Source organism: Epinephelus lanceolatus, chromosome 21, assembly GCF_041903045.1.
Source record: "Epinephelus lanceolatus isolate andai-2023 chromosome 21, ASM4190304v1, whole genome shotgun sequence".
In the NCBI taxonomy this organism is placed as follows: Eukaryota; Metazoa; Chordata; class Actinopteri; order Perciformes; family Serranidae; genus Epinephelus; species Epinephelus lanceolatus.
The window spans coordinates 30,781,205-30,805,613 of NC_135754.1; the positions used below are offsets into that span (position 1 = coordinate 30,781,205).

Consider the following 24,409-nt stretch of genomic DNA (forward strand, 5'->3'; position numbering starts at 1 on the left):
TACTAAAATAATATAGAAAAGAAAATAGACCAGAGGTCACACTATTCCAGCCGATCGGCGCTGCAGTGATAGTTTTGGCTTGCTGGGAAGCTTTTGGAATGGTTGTGGAGCTCTGTGGTGCTAGGCGGCACTTCTGCCTCTTGTCAAAACCAGGCTTTGTCACCTACATGCACTCACAGATGGATTTAATTTGAATCGGTACTTTGTAGTTTTGACGTGATTTGGTTGGTACCCTTAAAAGTGCAGAGTTCGACCCTAACCCTTAACCAAAATCACAACCTTTTCCTCACCTTAACCAAAGTGCTTTTAATGCCTAAACCTGAGAAAGGATGCAAACCCAAGACTCTGGAGTCACAGTCCTGGACTTTATATGTCCACCATGACCACCTCGCTGTGAAGCCTAAGAAATGTTGTCTTTGAACATCATCCAAGCAGCAATTTTATTGTCACCACAACCTTCTTATGAACCCAATTTAGTAACATACCGCCTAATTTCTAGGAGACATGGTTGCTGCACTGATACAACATACAGCTGGGGACGAAGAGGGACCTGATTGCTGTACTGTAGATCCTCTGATTCTAAAAAGATCAATAAATCAAAAGGTGGCTGTAACCAATGGTTCCCAACTTGTGTCAAGTGTCAAGACAGAGATAAATCTGAGGCATCACAAGATAATTGACATGACTTTAAAGAGGAAGAGAAACAACTTTTTATTATTTTTTTTTTCAATAGATTGGAACAGGGGTTGTTTTCTACAAAGGGTCATGGCCTAAAACTATGACTAACAGATTCTCTGTTAACTAAAAGATCGAGGCTTTTTTTTAGTGGGTTTTGGATAAAAGACGACTTTAAGCACAATTGAAAAAACTAAAGTATACAGGCTTTGGTTTCATGTACTTAATTAGAACATTTCTAGTAACAGGAGGGCAGGAAGGGAGTTTAAGAGAAATGGTCAATGGCTGCACAACAGGTCAAAGTATAATGACGCTGCTGTTTTAAGCTTTTCCAGAACATATACCGGCCAAACTGATAGGAGCCCCCATCTTGTTTCTTACTCAGTGACACTTTGACACCCAAACTCTGTGCTGGAGTCTTGATGGGGTTGATAAATGCAGCTCCCAGACCTCTTAACTCCATCAAGAAGTTGCACTATGTCAGAGCAGCCTGGGAATCTACTGACCCTCCATGTAAACAAGGCAGTTAACCCGACCGACGCAACCCGTCCATCCATCATTTTTCACTGGAATCAGGGAGTCATGCATCGCCAGAGTGGAGCTTTTTTTTATCGTAGCGTCTCTTACAGGCTGAGTGTGTGTGTACAAGAGTATGTAGGAGCGGGAGAGTGAATGACAGAGAGAATGTGAGTCGAGGAGGGAGGGAAAGACAGAAAGAGGGAGAGAGAGGGGGAGTCAGGCCTTGCGGTCACAGACCATCCAGACTGGTTTCAGGCTCGTACCCAGCCTGGTTTTGGAGGCAACATCAGACACTAGTAAAGTAGAATAAATAAATAGAGAACTAACCACCACATATAATGTCATGGACTACATGGGGTCAGACACCCCAACAGCATATTACTCCCAGCCACAGCTTCAGATACCCCCCTCCGTTACGTCCTGAAAATACTTAAAGTGAAGCTGAGACATTCTGCTCTTCCACCATTGTGGTTGCCTTGTGATGGGCAGCTTCGCAGAGGCGTGACAAGCACAAATTATTCAATTCAATAAGTGACTATCATTTTTCCCACTCGGAAAATCTGTTTTTGAGTGTATTTGTTGCTATTTGGCACCTTCGGAAAACAACACAGGAATGTTTGGAGCCCCCCCCCCCCCCCCCCCCTTTTTTTTTGTCAGGCCTGGAACCGCATCGGCCTGTGGCCATAGACGGCTGCATGGAATTACCGAGTGTTAATAACCCTGCAGTGAAGCGGAGGAGCCCACCATGTGGTATAAATAAAACAGAGGAGTTGGTGAAATGGATGGTGGAGGGTAGAAAGGAGAAATACCTCCTCCCTTCCTCTCATGAATGTGCAACAGCATGCTTTTACAGAAGTGTGCTTTTTTTCTTCAGGCTTTCAAAGATGTTGCCCAAAAAAAAGCTTCATTTTTCTGGCTTAAGAGAGGTGAAATATTCCATCGTTTTAGTTTCACTTAAAGGTCCGGTGTGTTGGATTTAGGGGGATATATTGGCAGAGATGGAATATATTTTATTAAGTATGATATCTTTAGTGTATAATCACCTGAAACTAAGAATCATTGTGTTTTCGTTACCTTAGAATGAGCTGTTTATATCTACATAGGGAGCAGGTCCTCATCTATAGAGTCCGCCATGTTGCACTGCCATGTTTCTACAGTAGCCCAGAACAGATAAACCAAACACTGACTCTTAATAGGACCGTTCGCATTTTGGCATCAGCCACTTCTGCACCATGCCGAACAGCATTGAAAAAACGCTTATTTTAAAACAAAACTGCTTTATTCAGTGTTTTTACCTGTTTAAATCACCAGGTCCATTAGTCTTGGAGAGGAAGAGACCTCTGTGGATAATTCGGCTCCTGCTTAAAACCTCCTGGATGTGTGAATCTTAAGTTATCAGAGAAGAAAGGTGAGCACACATTAGCAGGTACTGGGCTAGCCGCATGTCTCTGATATGCCAAACAGTGATGGAGAAACGCTGATTTGTAAGGTGAGAGTGTTTTATTCAGTGTTTTTACTGGTTTAAATCACTGAGTCCATTAGTTTTGGAGAGGAAGAGACCTCTGTGGAAAATTCAGTGTCCGCTAAAAACCTCCTGAAGGTCTCGATCAAAAATGAGATGAGTACACATAAAGTTATCAGAGAAAGTAGGTGTGTGCACTTTAGCAGGTGCTGGTGCTGGTGCTTCGGTCTGCTACGTGCCAAACAGTGTAGGAGAAACACTGATTTATAACATGAAGCTGCTTTATTCTGTGTTTTTACTGGTTTTAATCACCTAGTTTGTTTGTTTTGGAGAAATGGAGACCTCTGTGGAAAATTCGGCTCATGTTAAAAACCTCTTGAACAAGGAGGAGGAATCCTAAGGCATCCTAACCAGGAGAAGTTTCACCTGGTTGATCAGCTAGATGCCTCTAAATCCCCCTAAATCCTACACACTGTTTCTTTAAGAGAGGTAAAAGATCAAACTGTTTTGGTAACATCTCACCACTTTGTTTGCCATGCGATACAGGATAAGTTACCTGACACTGCTGCAGCACTCAGGCCGCTTATTGTGCGTGCCTGTAACACCAAACATACTGCAAACCGTCGCCAGCAGACACACACACACACACGCTCTCTTTGAAATCCAACACTTGGCGAAATTACCCAGAATTTGTTTAGCGCTAGTAATCCTCACTAATCAGTGTGTTTGCTCGGGGTGTTTGCTGAAGGTGTTAGCCCACAGCTAGCCACACATTCCAGCCACTCCATCAGGATGAGGGCGCGACCGGGCTGACAGCTTGGACGAAATAAAACCGATGAACCGCGAAAGGATAAAAAACAACAGGGAAAACAACAATGAAAGGCTGCAGGTGAAGACTCGGCTCAGTGTGTGTGTGTGTGTGTGAGAGAGAGCATTTCTGGGTGTTTTTGTGTGCGTGTGCAGGCAGAATCAGCCATTCTGACTGATTTCCTGACACTTGACATGCACCAAGAGGCACATGACTCCTTGATCTAGCTACAGCAAAGATGAATAAAAGATGAAACAGACTGGAGAAGAACATACATGCCACCACCCCCACTCCCTCGACGCACACAGTCACACACACACACACTGCGAGAGACAGAGAGAGGCAGCGAGCTACTTTGCATCCTGTTTAAATTGGCTGTCATCCATAACTGCCTGCACACCTTTTTGAAGACAGGTGAACTACAAAGTGTGTGTGCGAGAACGAGGGGATTTCCTCCCTACTGTATGTCACTCAGTGAGCAGAAAACCATCTCCCTGCGTGTTTGGACTGTTATTTTGCTTCCTCACACTGCAGCTGTTGCAGGTTAATGGTTTACAAATTCCTGAAGACAGCCTGCCTCCTGAGCTAACGTATAATTAGCTAAATTGAGTAACGATAGCACCAGTCACGACAATTAACCTGCTGCTTTCAGAGATGGAAAGATTGGCAGCAGAAATCCTCAGGCAATCCCACAGTTTTTGTTGGATTTGAGCCTAGATGTTGTCTCCTACAATATCTCTGCGAGCGCCCCAAAGACAAGATAATTACTGTTAAAAACATCAGGCACCATTTTAACCATTTGTGCTGACGAAGTGCTGCCAGAACCAGACGTCGGAGCTACGAGCTCAGTGTCAGGGTTTCATTCAGGAGACGGTCGGGGAGCACGATGACAAATGTGTTCACCCCTCTGCTGTGTCTCTATCAGTGAGCGATCAGTGGTTGAAGTGAAACAGGATCTGCTCTCACTCCAAGCCAGGGAGCTATTTTGCGAAGGGAGTAAAGACAAAAAATGGGGAGACATCAGAGAAACGCTTGCTTAATGCTGTATGTCAGCTCTCGGCCTAAAGACTTCAGATGTTTGTTTTCAACAGATATTAGAATCAGAAAGCACTCACATACCAAAGCCAAAAAAATGCACAATCCTCCAATTATCTTAAACAAGTACTCTGGCAATTTAGTGGTGCACTTGCCAGAGGTTGAGGGACTCACACAAGACAGATTTTTCAACACATTCTCATCCTGACTTGTCAGATACCGCTGCTTTTCCAGTGGAGCGACACGTCTAACCATGACAAGGCTGAGTTAACCCATTTGAATTAACCAAAATAAGATAATGTAACAATCATCTTCTTTGAGGAAATCAGGCAGACATTCATCATCAAAAATTCATGCCTCAGTGCCAAAATTGTGAGTTTTCTTTACATTATCCGAGGTACCCCAACCCCTTGGCAATCAGGCCTTGACATCTGATAGCAAAGGACACACGCTACTTTGGGAGGAAAACACTGAAATATGTCATACAGTATCAACATTTTTATGGCTTGCCAAGCACGTTAATAAGCAATTTTTCCTTATTATGTTAATACAAAACACAGTGGTTGAATGTAACTAAGTACATTCAAGTCCTGTACTTGTGTGTAAATTTAGGGCACTTTCACTTTACCTGAGTATTTTAATCTCACTCCACTGTCAACTTTTCCTCCACCACACCTCAGGGGGAAACAAACGTTTTACTCAATTATTTAGAAGAAGAAGATGTACTTTACTAATCCCCGGGGGGAAATTCAAATTTTTTAAATCTCTGTTGTCATATACACACAGGCCTGATACACACACATGCACAAACAGGACCTGTACATGCATTAAATGGCGAGATGTCAGAGTGAGGGGGCTGCATCTACAGGTGCCCCGAGCAGTTGGGGTTTGGTGCCTTGCTAAGGGCGCCTCAGCAGTGCCCAGGAGGTGATCTGGCACCTCTCCAGCCACCAGTCTTGGCTACGTTTCCTGAAGTTGGCTCAAACATTCTGTACGAAACTGATGTGACCTGGATTTAATAACTTGAGTTATTTCACAATCAACCAAAATATATAAGTACAGCTGAAACAGTTAGTCGATTGATTAGAAAGTTAATCAGCAGCTATTTTGATAATCGTTTAAGCCATTTCTCATTGAAAACCTTTCATGGTTCCAGCTTTTTAAATACGAGAAATCGCTGCTTTTCTTCTGATTATTTTAATTTATTAAATTAAAAAACTTCCCACGTAAAAATTGTGCTTCATAAAAACAGACTTGATGAGAAAAACTTTGACCCATGCTTACGAATATTCTGGAGACAGGAAATTGGTGATGCAGATGGTGAGGTGGAAGCTTGATTGTAGAAATTGTCGAACACCATTTTGGGCTTTTGTCCATACATACATTTTTAATATGGATCCTACACATTGTTTTATAAATGAGAGCCCTGTTGCAATGTTCCTAGAGCCTGTTATAAGATAGAAGACAATAAAAGCATTGAAAAGAAGAAAAAAATAATCCTGCTTATTTGTAAACCCACAACCGAACTTTTGACCAAATTTCACTCAAATCTTTTGCCAAGTTTTTGGATATTCTGTTTTTCTGTTTGATAGCAGTGTCATAGTTTTGCTGCCTCCCAAAGACACAGCGTGCAGTTTCCAGGACTGCCTTCTGATTCCCATCAGTTAAACAAGCAGGAGAAAAACTACTCTGGGAGGAAAATAATTGGAAGTGAGTCGAGTTTGGCCAGGTTGTCTCGGAGTGGAGCTGAAGTGTTCTTACAGCTCTTATGAGAGAGCTCTGGGAGTACATCTAAATGGAGAGAGTGACTAGTGTCGAGCAGCCGCGGTGCACAGAGACAACTCAGGGCTTCTAATGAGCTCTGCTCTTTTACTGCCAGGCTAATGGAAACCTCGGGAGACCTCCGTCGCTCTCTGTCTTTCTCTGCGTGTGTGTGTGTGTGTGTGTGTGTGTGTGTGTGTGTGCGAGAGTGTCGTCTCTTCCCAGAGGCAGGCACACTCTCCAGCACCCTAATGGCTACCTCTGGGACTTAATACCTGGGACAAGTGCAGCTTTACAGGTTTAGTGTCATCACTTTCTCCTCTTCTTCTGCCTCCTCCTCAGCTGCAGTTTCCTGTCTCTGGACAGCACTGAGTTGCTCCTTGACTAACTTATCTTTAACATTGACTGATTAACAGATTAAAGTTTCTCCGAGCCTCCAGGGAAACTTTTTTTAATGTGCTAAAGAGTGTTTATTTAGCAGCAATAAATGACCATTAACTCTGGAGGGAGGATGTCTGGTTCTGTTCTGACATGTGCAACAACATCCAAATTATCACCTCGTTAAAATGGGCCTAATTCACACGTAGCACAGAGGGAGGGTTTGTACGCCGCTTTCTCCACCCCACGCTTCCTGTCCTCCACCAATACGACTTCATTAGACATCTTTATGAGTGTTTTCCATTGTTGACTTGCATAAAAAAGGATTTAGGGGGTCAGAGGTGGAATATAATATAATAAGTATGTTTTTTTGGTGTTTAATCACCTGAAAATAGAATCGTTGTGTTTTCATTACCTTATAATGAGCTGTTTATATCTACATAAGGAGCACGAGATTGCCATATTGCTCTGCCATGTTTCTACAGGAGCCTAGAATGGACAAACCCAACACTGTGCCATTTGTGTTTTTGCCACGGCCACCATAGTTAGCAGCCCCTTCGCGTTGAGAGCATCCGAAAAATGTGGAACTACTTTTCTCAGTGTTTTTACCGGTTTAAATCATCAGGTCCGTTTGCACAATGTTAGCACCCTCTCTGCACCAAGCCGAATAGCATCAAAAAAACTTGGATTTTTAGAGTAAACTTATTTTATTCAGTGTTTTTTCCGGTTTAAATCACCTGGTCTGTTTGTTTAGGAGAGGAAGAGACCTCTGCAAATAATTCGGCTCCTGGTAAAAACCTCTTGGACATGTGGATCTTAAGTTATCAGAGTTAGAAGGTGAGCACACATTAGCAGGTGCTGGGCTAGCGGCATATCTCCGACATGCCAAACAGCATCAAAAAATGCTGATTTGTAACATGAAACTACTTTATTTAGTTTTTTTTACCGGTTTAAATCATTGGGTCTGTTTGTTTTGGAGAGGAAGAGACCTCAGTTGATAATTCGTCTCCCAGTAAAAACCTCCTGAACTAACCCGATCTCAATCCGAAGTCGTCCAAATCTAGCGCTTGGGCAGTGACTTGCGGCCTCAGACACTGATGAAAAAACTATCCTTTAATGTTGGCATGATGGCATCATGGCATGATACGCAGCTGGTTACCGTTATAGTTTAAAGGCGCTTGACGTGTCAGAGGGAAATGCAGCAGGACAAGAATGAAAGTTAAGGCAGCAAAAGTCCGAGTAGTACAGGTGGGAGAAGTGGTGGATGGCTCCAACAAACACCGACTTTCACCCAGGAGAGCAGTGCTTGTGTCCCGTAAAATTATAAAGCCAAACCCTGTTTCCCAACCATGTGCGCTAGTCATTGGAGGAAAAAAAACATCAATTCGCGGTGTGCTGTACCGGCGTAGTGCTTTTAGTTTGAAAGAGACTGTATGTAAATGACAGATTTTCTGCGAAAACAGAAGTGTATTTTGAAAGAAGACAATACTGTAACAAGCAAAACAACCAATGCACCCAGGGTACCTTTCACGTCGATATGTGACAATGTCGAAGCTGCCTGAACAATGAACTGAAGGAATTCTAACTTGGAGAAGTTTCAGCTGGTTGCAAGCTACAATCCTCACTGCTAGAAGCCACTAAATCCCCTGAAAACTTACACACTCTTTCTTTAAAATGAGTGTGTTTCTCTGTTTGCATCAAGCGTATAAATTCAGGAGTGTATGAGTGTTTGACAACCAGTTCCTCTCAGGCTCTGTCCCTTTATCCTCAGCTCCAGCAGGGGTTCCTGTCTGTGGCGGCCATATTGTCCTCACTGGTGTGCTCAGTGGACACCCTCAGGAGGTCACCACAGCTCAGCACTGCCACTCCCCTCTCCACAGGTCTCCCCTTTCACAATTAACCGCTTGTAATTTGGGTGTGAAAGCTGCCTTTTCTCTGTTTCTCCACCCCTCGGTCACTCTCCATTTTCGGGTGAGCCATGCCAGCTTAGGCAGCGGGGAGAAGAGAGGGCCTCTGTCCCTCCACGCTGACCAAAGGCCTCTCTGAGAGACAGCCTCTCGTGGTCAGTGAGGCCTGCAGTGAGCCCCGCCCAGGACTGGACGAACTGAGCATGACACTACTCTTACACAGCAGCCAAACAAGTGCACAGCTGGGGAACGGAGAGAAGCAGGGGAGGGATTGAGGATGATGTTTGGGGGAGGTGCTGAGAGGGAAACAGGGTGCTGTTAACAAATAATCCACTCAATTGGGAACACAAGGTGGAAGTTTAGCCAACAGGAAGGCACCGTTTCAAACTGCTTGTTTTTATGTTGGCCGCTGCGGCTGAGGATTTGAGCGCAGGATGTGAACCTGCTGTCAGCTGTACGGTTGGCTGGCTGGCCGGGCGCTCGGTCCCGGAGGAGCCATAGAGTTCCAGGAATCAGGAAGCAATCAGAGCGCCAGAGTATCTAATCATCTGAATTCATCTTTGTCCTCTGTGGGACTGGAACTGGGTTAGAGCCACTTCAAGTTTCAGCACTCATTGATTCTGTCAAATGCAGTTTCAAAACCATCCTAATTTACACAACTCAGGAGCTTAGTGTGCTGCCATACAGGGGCGGATTATGAAACAATAGGTCCCTGGGCACAGATACACACTGGGCCCCACCACCTCTTCTACACTGGAGCAACACACACAGACTTTGTGCTGGTTTTGGGTCATTATGCATCTTTTTGTGTCACTCTGAGGTTATTTTGTGTCTCTTTGTGTCTCTTTGTAGTCATTTTGTGTCTCCTTGTGGTCGTTTTGTGTCTCTTTGTAGTTATTTTGTGTCTCTTTGTAGTCATTTTGTGTCTCCTTGTAGTTATTTTGTGTCTCTTTGTAGTTATTTTGTGTCTCCTTGTGGTCGTTTTGTGTCTCTTTGAGGTGATTGGGTGTCTTTTTGGGTCATTTCGTGTCTCCTCGTGGTTGTTTTGTGTCTCTTTGTAGTCATTTTGTGTGTTTTTGAGGTCATTTTGAGTGTCCTTGTGGTTGTTTTGTGTCTCTTTGTGGTTGTGTTGTGTATCCTTATAGTCATTTGTATCTCTTTACAGTCATTTTGTGTCTCCTTATGGTTGTTTTTTCTCTTTGTAGTCATTTTGTGTGTATTTGAAGTCATAATGTGTCTTCTTGTGGTTGTTTGTGTCTCTTTGTAGTCATTTTGTGTCTTTTTGTATCTCCTTGTTGTTGTATTTAGTCTGTAGTAGTCTCTCTGTACTCCTTGTAGTTGTTTTGCCTGGTTCTGTAGTCATTCTGTGTCTCTTTGCAGTTCCTTTGCATGTCTTTGTGGTCATTTTTATCCTCTCCCTGGTCAGTACGTGTTAATTTTGAGTGACATTTTGCAGGTGAAGCCCGGGGGACCCCTGGGTCTGTGCCCAGCAGGCCCGTTCAGTAATCCATCCATGCTGCCGTACTATTGTATTCTGCAAGGAACAGCCATAAAATCCCCAGTGGGGCTTGTAGGTTCCAGCAGCTTTCTGTAGCTCTGCAGATGGTCAACACACAGACCCTGACAGCAAGCAGACGAGGGTCTGACCCCAGCCAAAGGCCCTTAACCCATCTCCACACATTACCTCCAATCAGGCCTGACCAATCAATACTGGTGATCCCAGAGGAGCCAGGCCATGCTGACATTTGTGCACGCTGTCTGAGATTCTTTTGTGGCTGCAGATGAAAATTATTTGTGGCTTCACAGCTGAGCCTCTAACAACACCTTTCTAACACAACATCCCATGTATGCAAACATCAGCACGAGGTGTTTTTGTGAATGATTTGATGCCCTTCACTGGGGCTCTATAGAACCAGGTGGCCTCTTTGGGAGAAAGGAAGGAAGCAGGGCGAGGTCAGTGGCAACAGAGAGCGGACAGGTCACCTACGTGGAAATAGGAGCACCCCTGTGGTGAGCAGATAAAAGGATGTGCACCCATCCAGAACTGTCCCTGACATGGCCGGGAGCTGCAGTCTGACTCCGGCTCAGCAGCTACCAGTGGGGGTGGACCGGCCTTTAGATAGCGCCTTTCAAACAGACTTCCGCAAGCAAGACTGATAGCTGATTTTTTTTTTAAGGGTGCCTCCCTTTCAACAATGCACAGCTTGTCCTTTTTTGTGTGGCACTATAAGTAGCTTTTACTGACGCTGCTTTGTAAGTCTGTTTACCTCCACAGTGTTTTATCACAGACTAGATACAAAGGTTGACATCCTGCTCGGGGATGGCGCCGGTTCAGTCCCACCAGTCTCTCGACAGTGACTGAAGCCTAACCTTTGATCACAAAACACATCACACAAGCACTGACGATTATATAGCTCAGTGTGTAGGCTCCAAGTTAGAACACAACAACTAGAATTCACAACTAACCTTAAAAATATCAGAGATCGACACATGATACATCCCAGAAACTGCAAAACTAATCCTCACAATCACACACACACACACACTCACACCACCCATAGCCACAGCCTGCATGTATACACTCTCCCCAACATGCTCCCAGCTCCTTCTTTAATGCTAAAGCCATTCTAAGGGAGGAGCAACAATGTCAACAGTGCCTGGCCCTGACAGCGAGCTAAGACCAGAGCCCGCGACACGACAGCAAAACCACAGCGAAGTAATTATATATCAAAGCCCCTTCATAGCCAATAGGGCTAAATGGAATATGAAGAGAGCGACGTGCACCACAGACTGACAGGGCGAGATGAGGGCCGCAGTCAACAAGAGTTAAGAGTAAATAAAATATGTCTCGTTTAAGAGAAGTGGAGCAGCCAGCAAAGAGTGCAGGAGTCTGTTGAAAGCAGACAAACTGTAAATACAGAGTATCTAACAAGACAACCTTACATACAGAAGCTAAACTATGACTAAAGGTGATGGTGCTTTGGAGGTTTTTGGTTCTTAACTTTGATGCAGCCTCCCACAAAGTGTCAAAGAAGCAAAATCACTGCACATTTAAAAAAAAAAAAAGTCCTATATTTCAAAAGATTATTTGACTTCGATAGGATATGATTTGGAGTTATGGAAGACAAAACAAAATCTGGGAAATAATGTGCTAAATTCTGCAGGAATAGTACAACAACCCCAATTCCAAAAACAGTTGGGGACACTGTAAAGTGCACATAAAAACGGAAAACAATGATTTGCAAACCCTTTTCAACATACAGCCAGGAAATTAATACTCAAGATGTCAATTTTTTTAATTAAATAATTTTCCAACGCAGCTATTTACATGATATTTACACCAGACATCCGTATTAACTCGATAAAGCTACACTGATAAAGAAATCATGCCATTCCAATCTATAAAATTTACCGTAAAATTTAAATTAAAAGCCCAGTCTCTTTTACCAGCCCGGTGTAGCTACACATTTTGACAAATAAAGGCCTGTCTCAATTAGAGGCCTGGTCTGGTTGCCAAGCAGTTCTTCAGATGTATAAAACCAGGTTGCTGGCTACCTCAAATTATGTGTCTATTCCTTGACTACGCTGTAAGTTATTCATATTCCTTCAGTCTGCGAGGGTCCTCATATCAAAAGAATCAAAAAGATTTTTCATAAAAATGAATCCAAGTTGTGAGGATTGTTTTAACAGGATAAAGTTGAAGCTAAATCAAATGAATGATTTATAATTCATATATAATCTGAAGTCCAATTTTCAAACAAGTAATATTCATACTGGATTAAATAAATAATTTAATAGTATTTCCGGATCTTTGCTGAGCAACAGTTTTGTATGAAATTAATTAAAGGCCTGTCCCAAATAGCAAATAATAGCCCAGGCTTTTAATTGAAGTTTTACAGTATGTCCAATAAAGTGGATTGACAGAGGAAAAAAGTACTGAACCCGATAACTGAAATGTATTTAATACTATTAGAAGATTTGTTTACAGTGCATGAATTCGGCCCGATCTTCCACACTCACCAGATCTTTAAGACTGTAGTGGGGACACTTGTGATTCTTGATTTAAAAAAAAAAAAAATCAGGCAGAATCTGACGGCCGGTCGAACAGTAGCATATTACAGTAAGCATGATTTTTATGGTTGTGGGGGGGGGGACACAAACAGGATTTTGAAAAGAGTCCTCAATGAAAACTACACCTCAGACTCTTAAGTGCAAACAACAACCACAACACTTCACTGACTGGAATACTCTCATAGATAGCACGAAAGACTATTCCTAAATTCTGGATTTTAAGGACAAGCCTGCACTGGATGACTGGTATATGGAGAATACTCCCTCTGGAGAAGCTGACCTACACCCTTCATGACAGTGCCGAGGGATTTGTTGAGATATGGTAACCAGTCTGGGACACAGTCGGCCCCTCTGGACCGGACTTTGGTTTAATTTTTTTATATGTTGTTTGCAAAGTTGTGACTCCTGCTGTACATGACTTTTGTTAAGGTAGGTCGAAAAGTTTCAGAACAAGAGGTCTATGTAATTGTTGCCAGAATATCAACAAAAATAAATAAATAAAATCCTGAGTTTCTTCATCATGCTTCTTTTAAAAATATAACTTTATTTTCTGAGTTTATATTTTGTGGTTTGTCTCCTGCCTTTTATCCCTTATGTCGCTTTATTTACTCCTGTTTTAAAAAGTGCGAACACTGACTTTTAATGCCATGAATTACATCACAAAACGCACACAAGATAACGCACTCACGCTGATGACCCTGGGCTCTGTTATATACTGTGTATGGCTTATTAATGTTTTCAGGAATTAACTCATTGAGTTTCATTAACGTATGTGCTGCAGATAGGTTATCGCTATCAGATAACGCCGGCCGACTTTCACTGAACAGGTGCAAATAGAAAATGTGAAATAATGAATTCCTGTTCACACTTGGTCACACTGGCCTGCTGAGCTCTGACTCTCACTCCATGTCTGTGTGTGTGAGTGTGTGAGTGTGTGTGTGTGTGTGTGTGTGTGTGTGTGTGTTCCTCGGGGCCACTTCATGCATGACCTCACTGTGAAAATGTGTACCTCCTGCTACAAGGACCCCTCGGTCAAAGGCATGAATCATGTGTTTGTCTTTGGCACAAATAAAAAACTGTCATCAGGAATCCTCAGCGAGACTCGTTATTATCTCCACCTCCATTCACTCTGTGCGTCCGCTGGTGGGAGGCGAAGATGGTGCAAGCTGTTACAACAGTGGATGGTGAGGAGATTGTGCAAATGAGCAAACAAGCAGAGGTGAATTGCTCAACTCACACACACACACACACACACACACACACACAACCATCTATAACCGCCTCTGTAAATGACCCTCGCCATGATCAGATCATATTCCCACAGCGTATATTTCAATGCCACGCAATAATTTCGCCTCTGTCTGGAACATTCCTGCGTTATTCTCTCCTGTGTCTGCTCCTGATGGGAAACTTTGTGCGCTCAGCAATGAATGAAGTACGACTTTACTTTCTTGGTGCATCCTCGCCCGAGAAGTAGAGCCACTAAACTTTTTCCTCCTCCACTACAGGGAGTGCTTACACCAGCTGTTTCACTGAAACATACATTTTTTACTGCAGTAAAAGTGTGTCAAGGCAGCTCTGAAACACAGCCTGAGAGCACATCTATAGGAGTTAATGGATTTCTGTGTGGCACTGCTCGGAGCCTTGAATCACAAAGTTTTGTCTTCAGTGAGAAAGTACAATCTGAGTAGGTGCAGATTTCAGCAGGGACAAGGCGTCAAGTATCAGAGAACTTTGACAAATTAAAAACCATAAAGTTGATGCAAAAAAGCACAAATTGGTGCTTTAAAATTCACCAGAATTCAGAAAATTAAGTGTTTAATCCTTAAAAATCTCCCCAACAAACCCCCCTCTCTCATATCTGTGTCCCCAAATGTTGAAACCAAACCTCCGCCCTTGCTTCTCTGTGTTCCTCTGACTGAGCTCGAGCACATGAGGTTATTTTTTGGCACCGAACCATAAAAGAAAAAGTCACTAAAAAACGAAATGCAGCTTCCATTCCACCTCCAACAAGAAAACCTTGAGTCATGACTTCTTCTTCACTTAAAAAGTATTAGATTTCACGGCCTATGAGAAACTACAGCAGACAGCACTTTTCCACCACCATCCCCTCCACCAGGAAACTTTGAAATCCTGTAGGTGGAAGTTGAATAACAGCCTCCCCCTCGACAAACTCCAACAGAAAAGCGCTGCGGCGAAATGTCTGTTTCTATCAAAAGGAAAGCGCACAAATAAAGTGTCTTTATTCTGAATGCCGCCAACTTTGCCTCAGTCGGCTCTTCTTTTTTTTTTTTTTCTCATGATGTTGGACACTGCAGGGGCCCCTTCGAGGTCCTGCATATTTAACGTGCAGGATAAGAGCCGCTCATTCAGGGCAGCAAATCCAAAAGTTTTCTTTAAAATCAAATTGTCGGATTTTAGTTTTTAACTTCAGCTAAAACACCTGATATTATAAAAGTCCACTGGTTCAACTTTACAAATTTAAGGTAACAGTTTGCATGTGTCTTTTTAAGTAGCTCCAACTCAATCTGACAAACTTAATTAGTTCAGTACAACCAATTTGAAAAAACAACTTCATATTTATCCAAAAGTTGTGTTGATATTTCGTTGTCAAACTGTTATTTATTTTAAATCTATCCAACTCAAAAAAATGTTAAAAATGTTTCCAACAAATTCTTAAAGTAAGTTGTCAATTAACTAAAAACACTAAAATGAAACAATTTTTTTATGCTGCAAAACTTTTTTATTTTAAGTGCCATCTCCTAACCCCATAAATCAATAGATTAATTTGTCCATTGACGATTTATTACTGTTTAAATGCGGATTAAATAAACACAAGTCTAATTTGAATTATTCAGATTAAATGATTGCTGTAAAACAAACTAATAAAAGTGGTGGTTATTAATTGTTTTAATGACAGGCAGGAGGTGTGGACGCTCGTTATGTGGACACTTTGTGATGTAAATGAAAAGGATAATGTTAGTTAGGATGTTTTGTCCTGAGAAGGATCCTCACTTTGTCTTGCAGATCCTCCTTTTTTCTTGCAACGTGGGCCATCAGGCCTGAGGAGCTCATTCACATGAGAATGGGCAGAATAATATAAAAGCTTTTAGGTCTGTTAACGCCATTAGGTTCAATATCCTGCAGGACTAAACACTCTTGTTCAATTAGCAAAAATAATCTAGAAAGTCTGGAGCGTTTCTTCGGATCTTGTCACATTAGGATCAGTCAGATTTGTGCAAATGGAGCCTTGTATCAATAACGCATTGTGATAAAGTCGCCTGTAAATGTGTGTGGGGTCACATTTTGCGCTCACACAACACACACACACATTAAATCAGCGCAGCTTTGCCACACAGCCAACCCCTGCTCCACTTAAATCTCATCCAACTTATAAAATCGCACCATAATTGCAAGAAAACATTTTAAAAAACAACTTATTCCACATTTAAACTAAACAGAAACGCCCGCAGACGCATCCCCGCGCAGCTGCAATGTTGCAGTGTGTCCAATAGAGATCACTGCACATCGCAGAAACACTCACTCACTGTGATCCCGTCCGAGCTGCCTCAGAATGTCACACAAAGTCAACACTTATAAAATATATCCCACACAAGCCATAAAACAAATCTGCAATCAAACCTTATAATTAATACATTAGATTAATGACGCGTAATGGCGCATGAGCGGCAGCCTGACGCGTAAATGGACACAAAGCAACTAAAGTGTTAATTTAGCTTAATGGGTTCAGTTTGTAATAAACTTTAAATGCAGTGGATAATTATGCAAAAATAAATATATAAATTTGGCGCTTTAATGAGATGTAATTGCTGCGTTTGTTAGAGTAATTTGGAGTTAACAGCCTCTCAGCAGTCTGAGTGTGGTGTTAATGTTACTGTGGGGTTAATAAATACACGTTTAAATTATCTGTAGCGATGAAACAGCAGAATAAATTCAATAAAATAAATATTTGAGCCTCAGTTTTGGCTCACAGATGGATATCAGGTGAGGTGTTTTGCGCCAGTAGCTCTGTAAAGATAATTTATGGAGGAATAAAATCATCTAAAATGCTCACTTTTGTTATTTTTGCGCGTTAAATTGTGATAAATATACAGTAAATAAAAGCAGTTTATTTACCTGTACCACTCCAGCCCGTTCTCATAGTTGCGGTCGAAGAAGTGCGGCTCCGCTCCCACGGCTCTGATGTCCGGGTGCACCCGGAGAAACTCCAGCAGAGCCCGGGTGCCTCCTTTCTTCACCCCGATGATGATCGCCTGCGGCAGCTTCTTGCTCCCGGAGCCGTTGGAGAAGCTGGACATGGCGCTGGGCTCCGGGGCTCTCTGCTGCAGCTGCTCGCCCCGCATCTCGTCCCACTCCTCGGCTCGGTCCGTCTCCAGCTCGTTATTGAGCAGGTCTCTGGACGCGGCGGTCCTGATGGACGGCTCCTCGTAGTCGCTCTCTATATCCTCCCAGGGCTGCGGTTTGGACAGCAGTCTGGACACCAGGTCCGTCCTGCTGCTGGAGCTGCTGCTGCTGCTGCTGGTCTCTGTCCTCTTGCCCACCGCCGGACCGCTCTCTTTGCCCCGGTAACCGTCCACCACCAAACTTGGCATGGTGGAGCAGTAGCCCACGCAGGAGTACAGCATGTATACCCAGATTAAAAACATGATGCTGAGCAGGATTAGTTTCTTCTTCACGGGGCTGGACCAGAGCGCGTGCAGGTTGGAACAAACCAGGCTATATTCCATAAGCCTTTCGGGTGACAATCATATCCCAGTGGCGCATATTGCCCGACAGACTCACTCCCGGTGGCACTTCGGCAATCCTCGCAAAATTACGCACATGCTCACCTGGAACTACAAATAAAAATAAAATAAATTAAAGTCACAAACAAAAACAAACTAATGCAAACAAGCCCGCAGAGAGTGGTAGATCCAGGAATGAGGAGGCGTGCAGGAGTGTGTGATCATAGTTGTGGCGACAGTGTGAGAGACAGTCGAGCTGCGTCAGGCGCACCGCGATGCTGCTCCAGGCTCATCTCAGGTTTGGGAAAACTGCTGCCGGAGCACGAGACCTTATAGAGAGGCACGCGGGAGATAGACGGCGGCAGCAGCCAATGGGCGCACGGGAGGTAAATATGCAGCCGTGTGTTGATAGGAGCGGGCCAATGAGAGGGGGGCGCGGGCGGGGCCGGCCGTGGGAGCCTCGGTATGGAGACGGAGCGCGTGTGTGCGGGACGCTGCACAGAGAGTTTGGAAAAGTTTCTTTATTGGGCAGAGAAGGGAATTAAGTTTCTCATGTATGCAGACATGCTGCTCAAATAAGTTTATTTGACTTTACAGATTTATTCTGACATGTTTACCGAGTTTTTATGGCACAGTAAATAAAATAAACTTCAAATCAGTTTCATCAGGAGCTGGAGAGAAAGGGAAAACGTCAGGAAAAATAAAACCAACATTTAAATCAAACATTTTTAAATCTGAACACACTTTATGAAATGAGACAGTGATTGAAAAGTAATGCTGAGGTCTCTAATTGTCAGTCACGCTCTTATAATATTCAACTAAACATTAAATTCAAAGATCATTAATTAAAAATGACAGTTTTAGTGATATATAATAAAATATATAATTACTGCTATTTAAGTTTGAGCATTTTGTAATTGTTAAGTCGGAGAAATAACGACTGGAGAAATTATTATAATTATAATTATTACAGCAATAATGAGATTACATAAAATAAAACTTTATTTATCTCGACGGATATTGCAATTTTAATATTAATAACATTTAATTTAGTAACATTTATGGCAACAGAACAATTTTTTTTAATAAAACTTTTTTCGCTTAACATGTTTCTTAATTAATTATGTCTTTATTCATAATAGAAACGGGGTCAGTGTAGCAAAAACACAAAATTGGCTCGTTTTGACCCAGTTTTATTTATTTATTTATTATTTTTTCATATTAATGTTGAGTTATTAACAACAGTTGAAATATGTTATGGTTGCAAAGCGTCTTCTTAAACTCACATGTCAGCATTTGTTACTGATTGTTTTCTATTTAATATCATTTTTATTCCTGATAATGTCTTTCAACATGAACATACACACACTAGCAAAAATCTCTACCCAAAAACAAACACTCACACACACTCATACACAACACACACACACACACACACGGAAGAGGGATCTTGGCACCTAAATTCAACATAGTCAAGACACCATAAAGGTCCCCATCCAGATGCGCTCACTGAGTCCACATATTGCAAAAGAAACCAAATGCAAATTCACATTTTTGGGTGATTAAATCACATGTGAATGACCGACACAGGTTCACACAGCCAGTTTCTGACTTTCCGTCTTTTAAAATAAGTCTTTCGACCCATTCTGTTACAGATTATTAACTAACATGTTCACGTGTGTCCTTTGTGTGCACATTATTACGCACAAATAAGACATTTGTGACAGTTCTGAAGTCATTATGATCAAAATAACTATATTTAATGTGGGTATATAACCCAAAAATGAGTCTGACGCACGGTTAAAACAACCTGTTGTGTTCAGTAAAGTTAACCCAGAGCTGATTCAAGCTGGCTCCATTTTTAAGCGGTTGATTTTTAACTTTTTTTACGTCCCCGGCGCGTTTTTACGCATTAATATTCGGCACGGCTAAAACACAGTAGTACTGCAAACTCGTTCAGCCACATTCAGAGCTCCTATAGTCAGCGAATCTACTTTTTTTAATATTATATTATAAATAAATGGCTTTGTTGTTTTATTATTGCCATATTCCTGACACACAGGCCTCCGTCCACACTCAAAAAGTCTTTTCAGTAGGCAGCAACTTCGCAGAAAAAGCCAATTAATTACAGTTTTTTATTTCTTCTTCTTTAAAAGTATTCTAACTTGGAGAGATATGACCCTCATCACAGCACAGAGAGTCTGCACAGTCATGAAAATCTCTGCCCTACATACTGTATGGGAGCGAAATGAATCAAAACCCCTTATAATTAGTTTCTCCCTGGACACATTTCAGTCAGGCTACACACTGTTAACATTTATAAATATCTGGGAGCACTTGACGAGCCCAGCTCTGAGTGGAATAATGTTAAAAGGAGCCCAGTATTTGGGAATATGCAGTTAATTTACAGAGAGGAGAAGAAAAGGAGGAGGAGGAGGAGAAAGAAAGTTGCAGCGAGTATTTTTCATGTGAAGAGGAGATGAGTCAAAACAGATCTGTAATTTAAACCCCGGGACCTTCAGCCGCGTTATGACACAGACCCACTGACAGGCTGGTTTTTATGTTTTAAAACGAACACATGGATTAAATGTGCGGCTACAGCTTCTACTTATATGCGTCTTTAACTGTATGTGAACATGCAGGCTTTTATTTTGTAGTTTGGCTGCAGTTTGTGGAGCCGAAGTCACGCCGAAATATCGGTCTGGGTCATTATAGTAACATCAAATGTTGATATAGTGTGAAGGAAACTGCAGCTAAATGTCATCTGGAAATTATACATTTTCAAAAGGGGTTTCGTCTTTTTAATGAGTGTTTTGCGCATGAAAAAGACCTGTTGCGCGCGAGTTTAACGCACTGAAAACTATTCTAGTTATCACTAATATTCCAGCAGGGACTCACAGGGAGAGTTTCACATGGATAGTTTGAGTCTAAGTGTTGCTTTGAGGTCACTGCAGCTCTTTGGGTTCTTATTCTGCAGCTTTGCAGAGAGGCCAGAGGTCATCCGTCATCCTGAGATTTCATGGATTCGCAGCACAGTAACCAAACTCTGAAGCTGCAGCACCGGGGCGGACTGCAGATTGCTGTTTGGGGACTCTCTCCTGTTTACAGATGCATATTTTGCTCTTCAGTTTTGTTGACTCTGGCAAGAAAGCTCAGACTTACACTCAAATAACATGAATGATTTAATGATATCAGCGATGGGAAGGAGAGAAGCCTCCATGTTTGTGTGTGAAAGAAGAGAGGAGTGTGAAATATTGTCGGCTTATGAAATAATAATAGACTTTCTGAAGTTTTTCTTGGATTTACAGGAGTAAGATGGATGCAGAGATGTCCAAACCCCCTCCAGACATCTTTAAAGATACAGTATACATGCTTTGAATAATAATCAGTGTCTGATGTTTATCCCTGAAAAAAACTCTCACCATTACATTTACATTTCCTTCACTGGAGAGCCAATAATCTGTGAATATGCAGATATATCTTATTTCAGAAGTTTAATTACTGGACACAAGCTGTCTCCGACTTCACTGGAAAAGCCAATTCTCAGTTTATGTGCTCTGGAAGGTTCAAGTTTCCACATGATTCATACACTAAAAGACTTCGAAAAGACTTTAAAAAGAGTCTGACACCTCCTCATGTCTGAAGACAATGTCAGAGTTTAGATTTTGCAAAGACTGGGTCACTGTTTGCAACACTACAGCTAGATTTATTTTCAGATTATTTCCCATCCTGCTGCTGTTGGAAAAAATGACACCAAACTCCCTTTAAGAAATATGACATTTTCACAATTCCTTACATGTACAAGAAAACACAAACTCTAGAAACACAAGATAAAAGGTGCCACACGTCAACAGCATTCCTGTTGATTCGGCATTAATATAAACTATACATATAAACTTTGCATTGTGGATTTTGTCACCTCCACTTGCACCATTTTCATGATAGGAGACTGTGAATGTGAAACGAACAGTTTCAAACATGAGGATTTCTCACTAAAATAAGTGCTGCTTGCTCGGTTTGGTTGTTGTTCATGTTCACATCATTGAACTTCAGTATTTGCATGAGCTTAAACTAAAAACTTTCGCTATTATGTCTATGTTTATATTTATTTCATGTATAAAGGACGGCTAATTTTCACCTGCAGTCCCTGACAGGTTGATGGTTTATGTGTACGTAAGATAAAGACATTAAAATAACAATATACAAAAGCACAGAAGCACAGATTAAAGTGGACTGAAGGGCACATAAGCACATAGCAAGGCACATGAGCAAAGCAACAAGACATAAGCACTGTAAATAAAACAACGACATCACCATATCACCAAAAACATTAAGAACGTACTATTGAAAAGTACAACATAAAACACAACATAGACCAAAGCACAGAGACACAAACACACACACATGAAAGCACAACAGAAGGACAACTAGCAAGACAGTGACATCACCATCAAACCAAACCGCATAAGCCCGAACACACAGGAAGAATACAAGGATACAACCACTGATTCAGATCATGACAACATGTCTGATTATTTAAACAACACGTCTGAGTATTAAACATGATTTTGTCAGACCATCAAGGCTCGAAAAAGACTGACTTGAGACAGCTCGGATCGAGTTTTAAGACCACGTCACAACAAATAATCGAGATCACGGAAACACAGCATGACTCGAGCAAAAATTTCACAATTTTATTTTGACATTTGTCACGTTAAATTCCCATGAAAAGTAGTTTGGTGTAAGGCCACCGTGATTTGCTCCCACATAAGCTGTGATGTCACAAAACCACAATCAAACATGCACGCAGTAAACTCAGATTTAATGTGACCAAACAGAAACGTTACCATTATTTCCCGTCCTGCACCTGGTTGAAAATATTACGCCAAACTCCCTTTAAGAAGTATGACATATTAACAACTCCTTGTGTGTCCAAAAAACCCACAAAACTCTAGAAACACAAGATAACAGGCGTCACATGTCGACAGCATTCTCGTTGATTCAGCATTAATGTAATCTATGAAGACAAACTGTAGTTGCGTACAAACTTTACATTTTGGATTTTGTCACCTCAGCTAGTCAGCTGCACTATATTAGTTGGAGGAGACTGTAGGGGAGCGAGGTGAACAGTTTTCATAAAAATTTCTTGGCTTGGTTGTTGACAGTGTTCACATCACTGAACTTCTAGAAACTTACAATATTAAACAAGATTTTGTCGACGATCAAAAGTAGAAAAAAACTTATTTACGACCATCTCACACCAAATGATTGAGATCACGGAAACACAGCACGACTGCAGGAAATTTTCCCGATTTTATTCCAACATTTAGAATTCGTCTGCCACATTATATTCTCATGAAAACTAGTTTGATGTAAGGCCACAAGATGTACGTCAGATTTGCTCCTACTAGCTGTGATGTCACAAAATTATGATCGTACGTACATGCCATGAACTCAGATTTAAGATTTTTACGCCAAACCAAAATAAAAGGTGTCACATGTTGACAGCAGTAATTTAATCTATAAAGATAAACTTTACATTTTGAAGTTTGTCACCTCCACTGGTAAGCTGCACTATTTTCGTGAGAGTAGACGGTGGGAATGTGAGGAGAACAACTTGAAAATTGAGATTTCTTTTTTTTAAAGATATTTTTTGCCTTTAATGGACAGGACAGTTAAGTGTGAAAGGGGGAGAGAGAGAGGGGATGACATGCAGCAAAGGGCCACAGGCTGGACTTGAACCTGGGCCGCTGCAGCAACAGCCTTGTACATGGGGCACCTGCTCTACCACTAAGCCACCGACGCCCCGAAAATTGAGATTTCTGACTTGGTTGTTGACAATGTTGCCGTTACTGAACTTGAGACAGCTCAGATTTACTTTTAAGACCACCTAAAACCAAATGATCAAGATCACAGAGACACAGCTCGACTCTAGCAAAATTTTCACAATTTTATTCTGACATTTGGAAATTTTTTCTACCAAGTTAAAGTCCCATGAAAAGTAGTTTGGTGTAAGGCCACCATGATTTGCTCCCACGTGAGCTGTGATGTCACAAACGCTGTAAACTCAGATTTAAAGTGACCACACAGAGACTTTCCTCCTTCAGCAGATTAATCTGAAAGCAGGTTATTTCCCATCCTGCTCCTGGTGGAAAATATTACACCAAACTCCTTGGTTTGGTTGGTTCAGTATTTGAATGAAACTAAAAAAATACAATATTAAACATGATTTTGTCGGACCATCAAGGCTCGAAAAAGAATTGAGAGAGACAGAATTGAGATGGCTCCAGTTGAGTTTTAAAACCGTTGTACACCAAATGATTAAGATCACGGGAGCACAGCACAACTCTAATAAATTCTCACAATTTTATCTCGACATATGTAATATGTCAGCCACATTTAATTCCCATTAAAAGTAATTTGGCTTAAGGCCACCGTGATTTGCTCCCACGTGAGCTGTGATGTCACAAAATCACGGTTGTGCATACACACTGTAAACTCAGATTTAAAGTGACCTCACGGACAGTTTACCATTATTTCCCATCCTGCTCCTGGCGGAAAATATTACGCCAAACTCACTTTCAGACATTTCGACAGCATTCTTGTTGATTTGACTTAAATATAATCTATAAAAATAACAACTATTTTCGTGGGAGGAGACTGTGGGAATGTGAGAACAACAGATACAAAAATTAAGATTTCTTGGTTTGGTTGTTGACTATGTTAGCATTATTGAGCTGCAGTATTTGCATGAGTTAAGACTAAAAACGTACAATATTAAACATGATTTTGTCGGACTGTTAAGGCTCGAAAAAGACTCACGTAAGACAGCATGGATTGAGTTTACACCTTACAACCCAACATTTGTAATTTGTCGGCCACATTAAATTCCCATTAAAAGTAGTTTGGTGTAAGGCCACAAGTTGTACGCCAGATTTGCTCTTACATGAGCTGTGATGTCACAAACTATTGTAGGAACACGCTGTAAACTGTGACCACACAGAGACGTTCCTCCTTCAGCAGATGAATCTGAAAACAGCACATGCAT

The 24,409-nt window shown here is 41.7% G+C and overlaps 1 protein-coding gene across 1 annotated transcript in view; it reads right to left on the reverse strand.

The window, feature by feature from the left end:
• The window catches only part of hs3st3b1b (heparan sulfate (glucosamine) 3-O-sulfotransferase 3B1b), a 28,862-nt gene extending 11,196 nt beyond the window's left edge, over positions 1-17,666 (reverse strand). Inside the window, exon 1 of the mRNA XM_033611680.2 lies at positions 16,754-17,666. Within this exon, the coding sequence (XP_033467571.2) occupies positions 16,754-17,364 (611 nt within the window). The 5' untranslated portion in view covers positions 17,365-17,666. The remainder of the gene's footprint in view (positions 1-16,753) is intronic.
• Between the last annotated feature and the right edge of the window lie 6,743 nt (positions 17,667-24,409).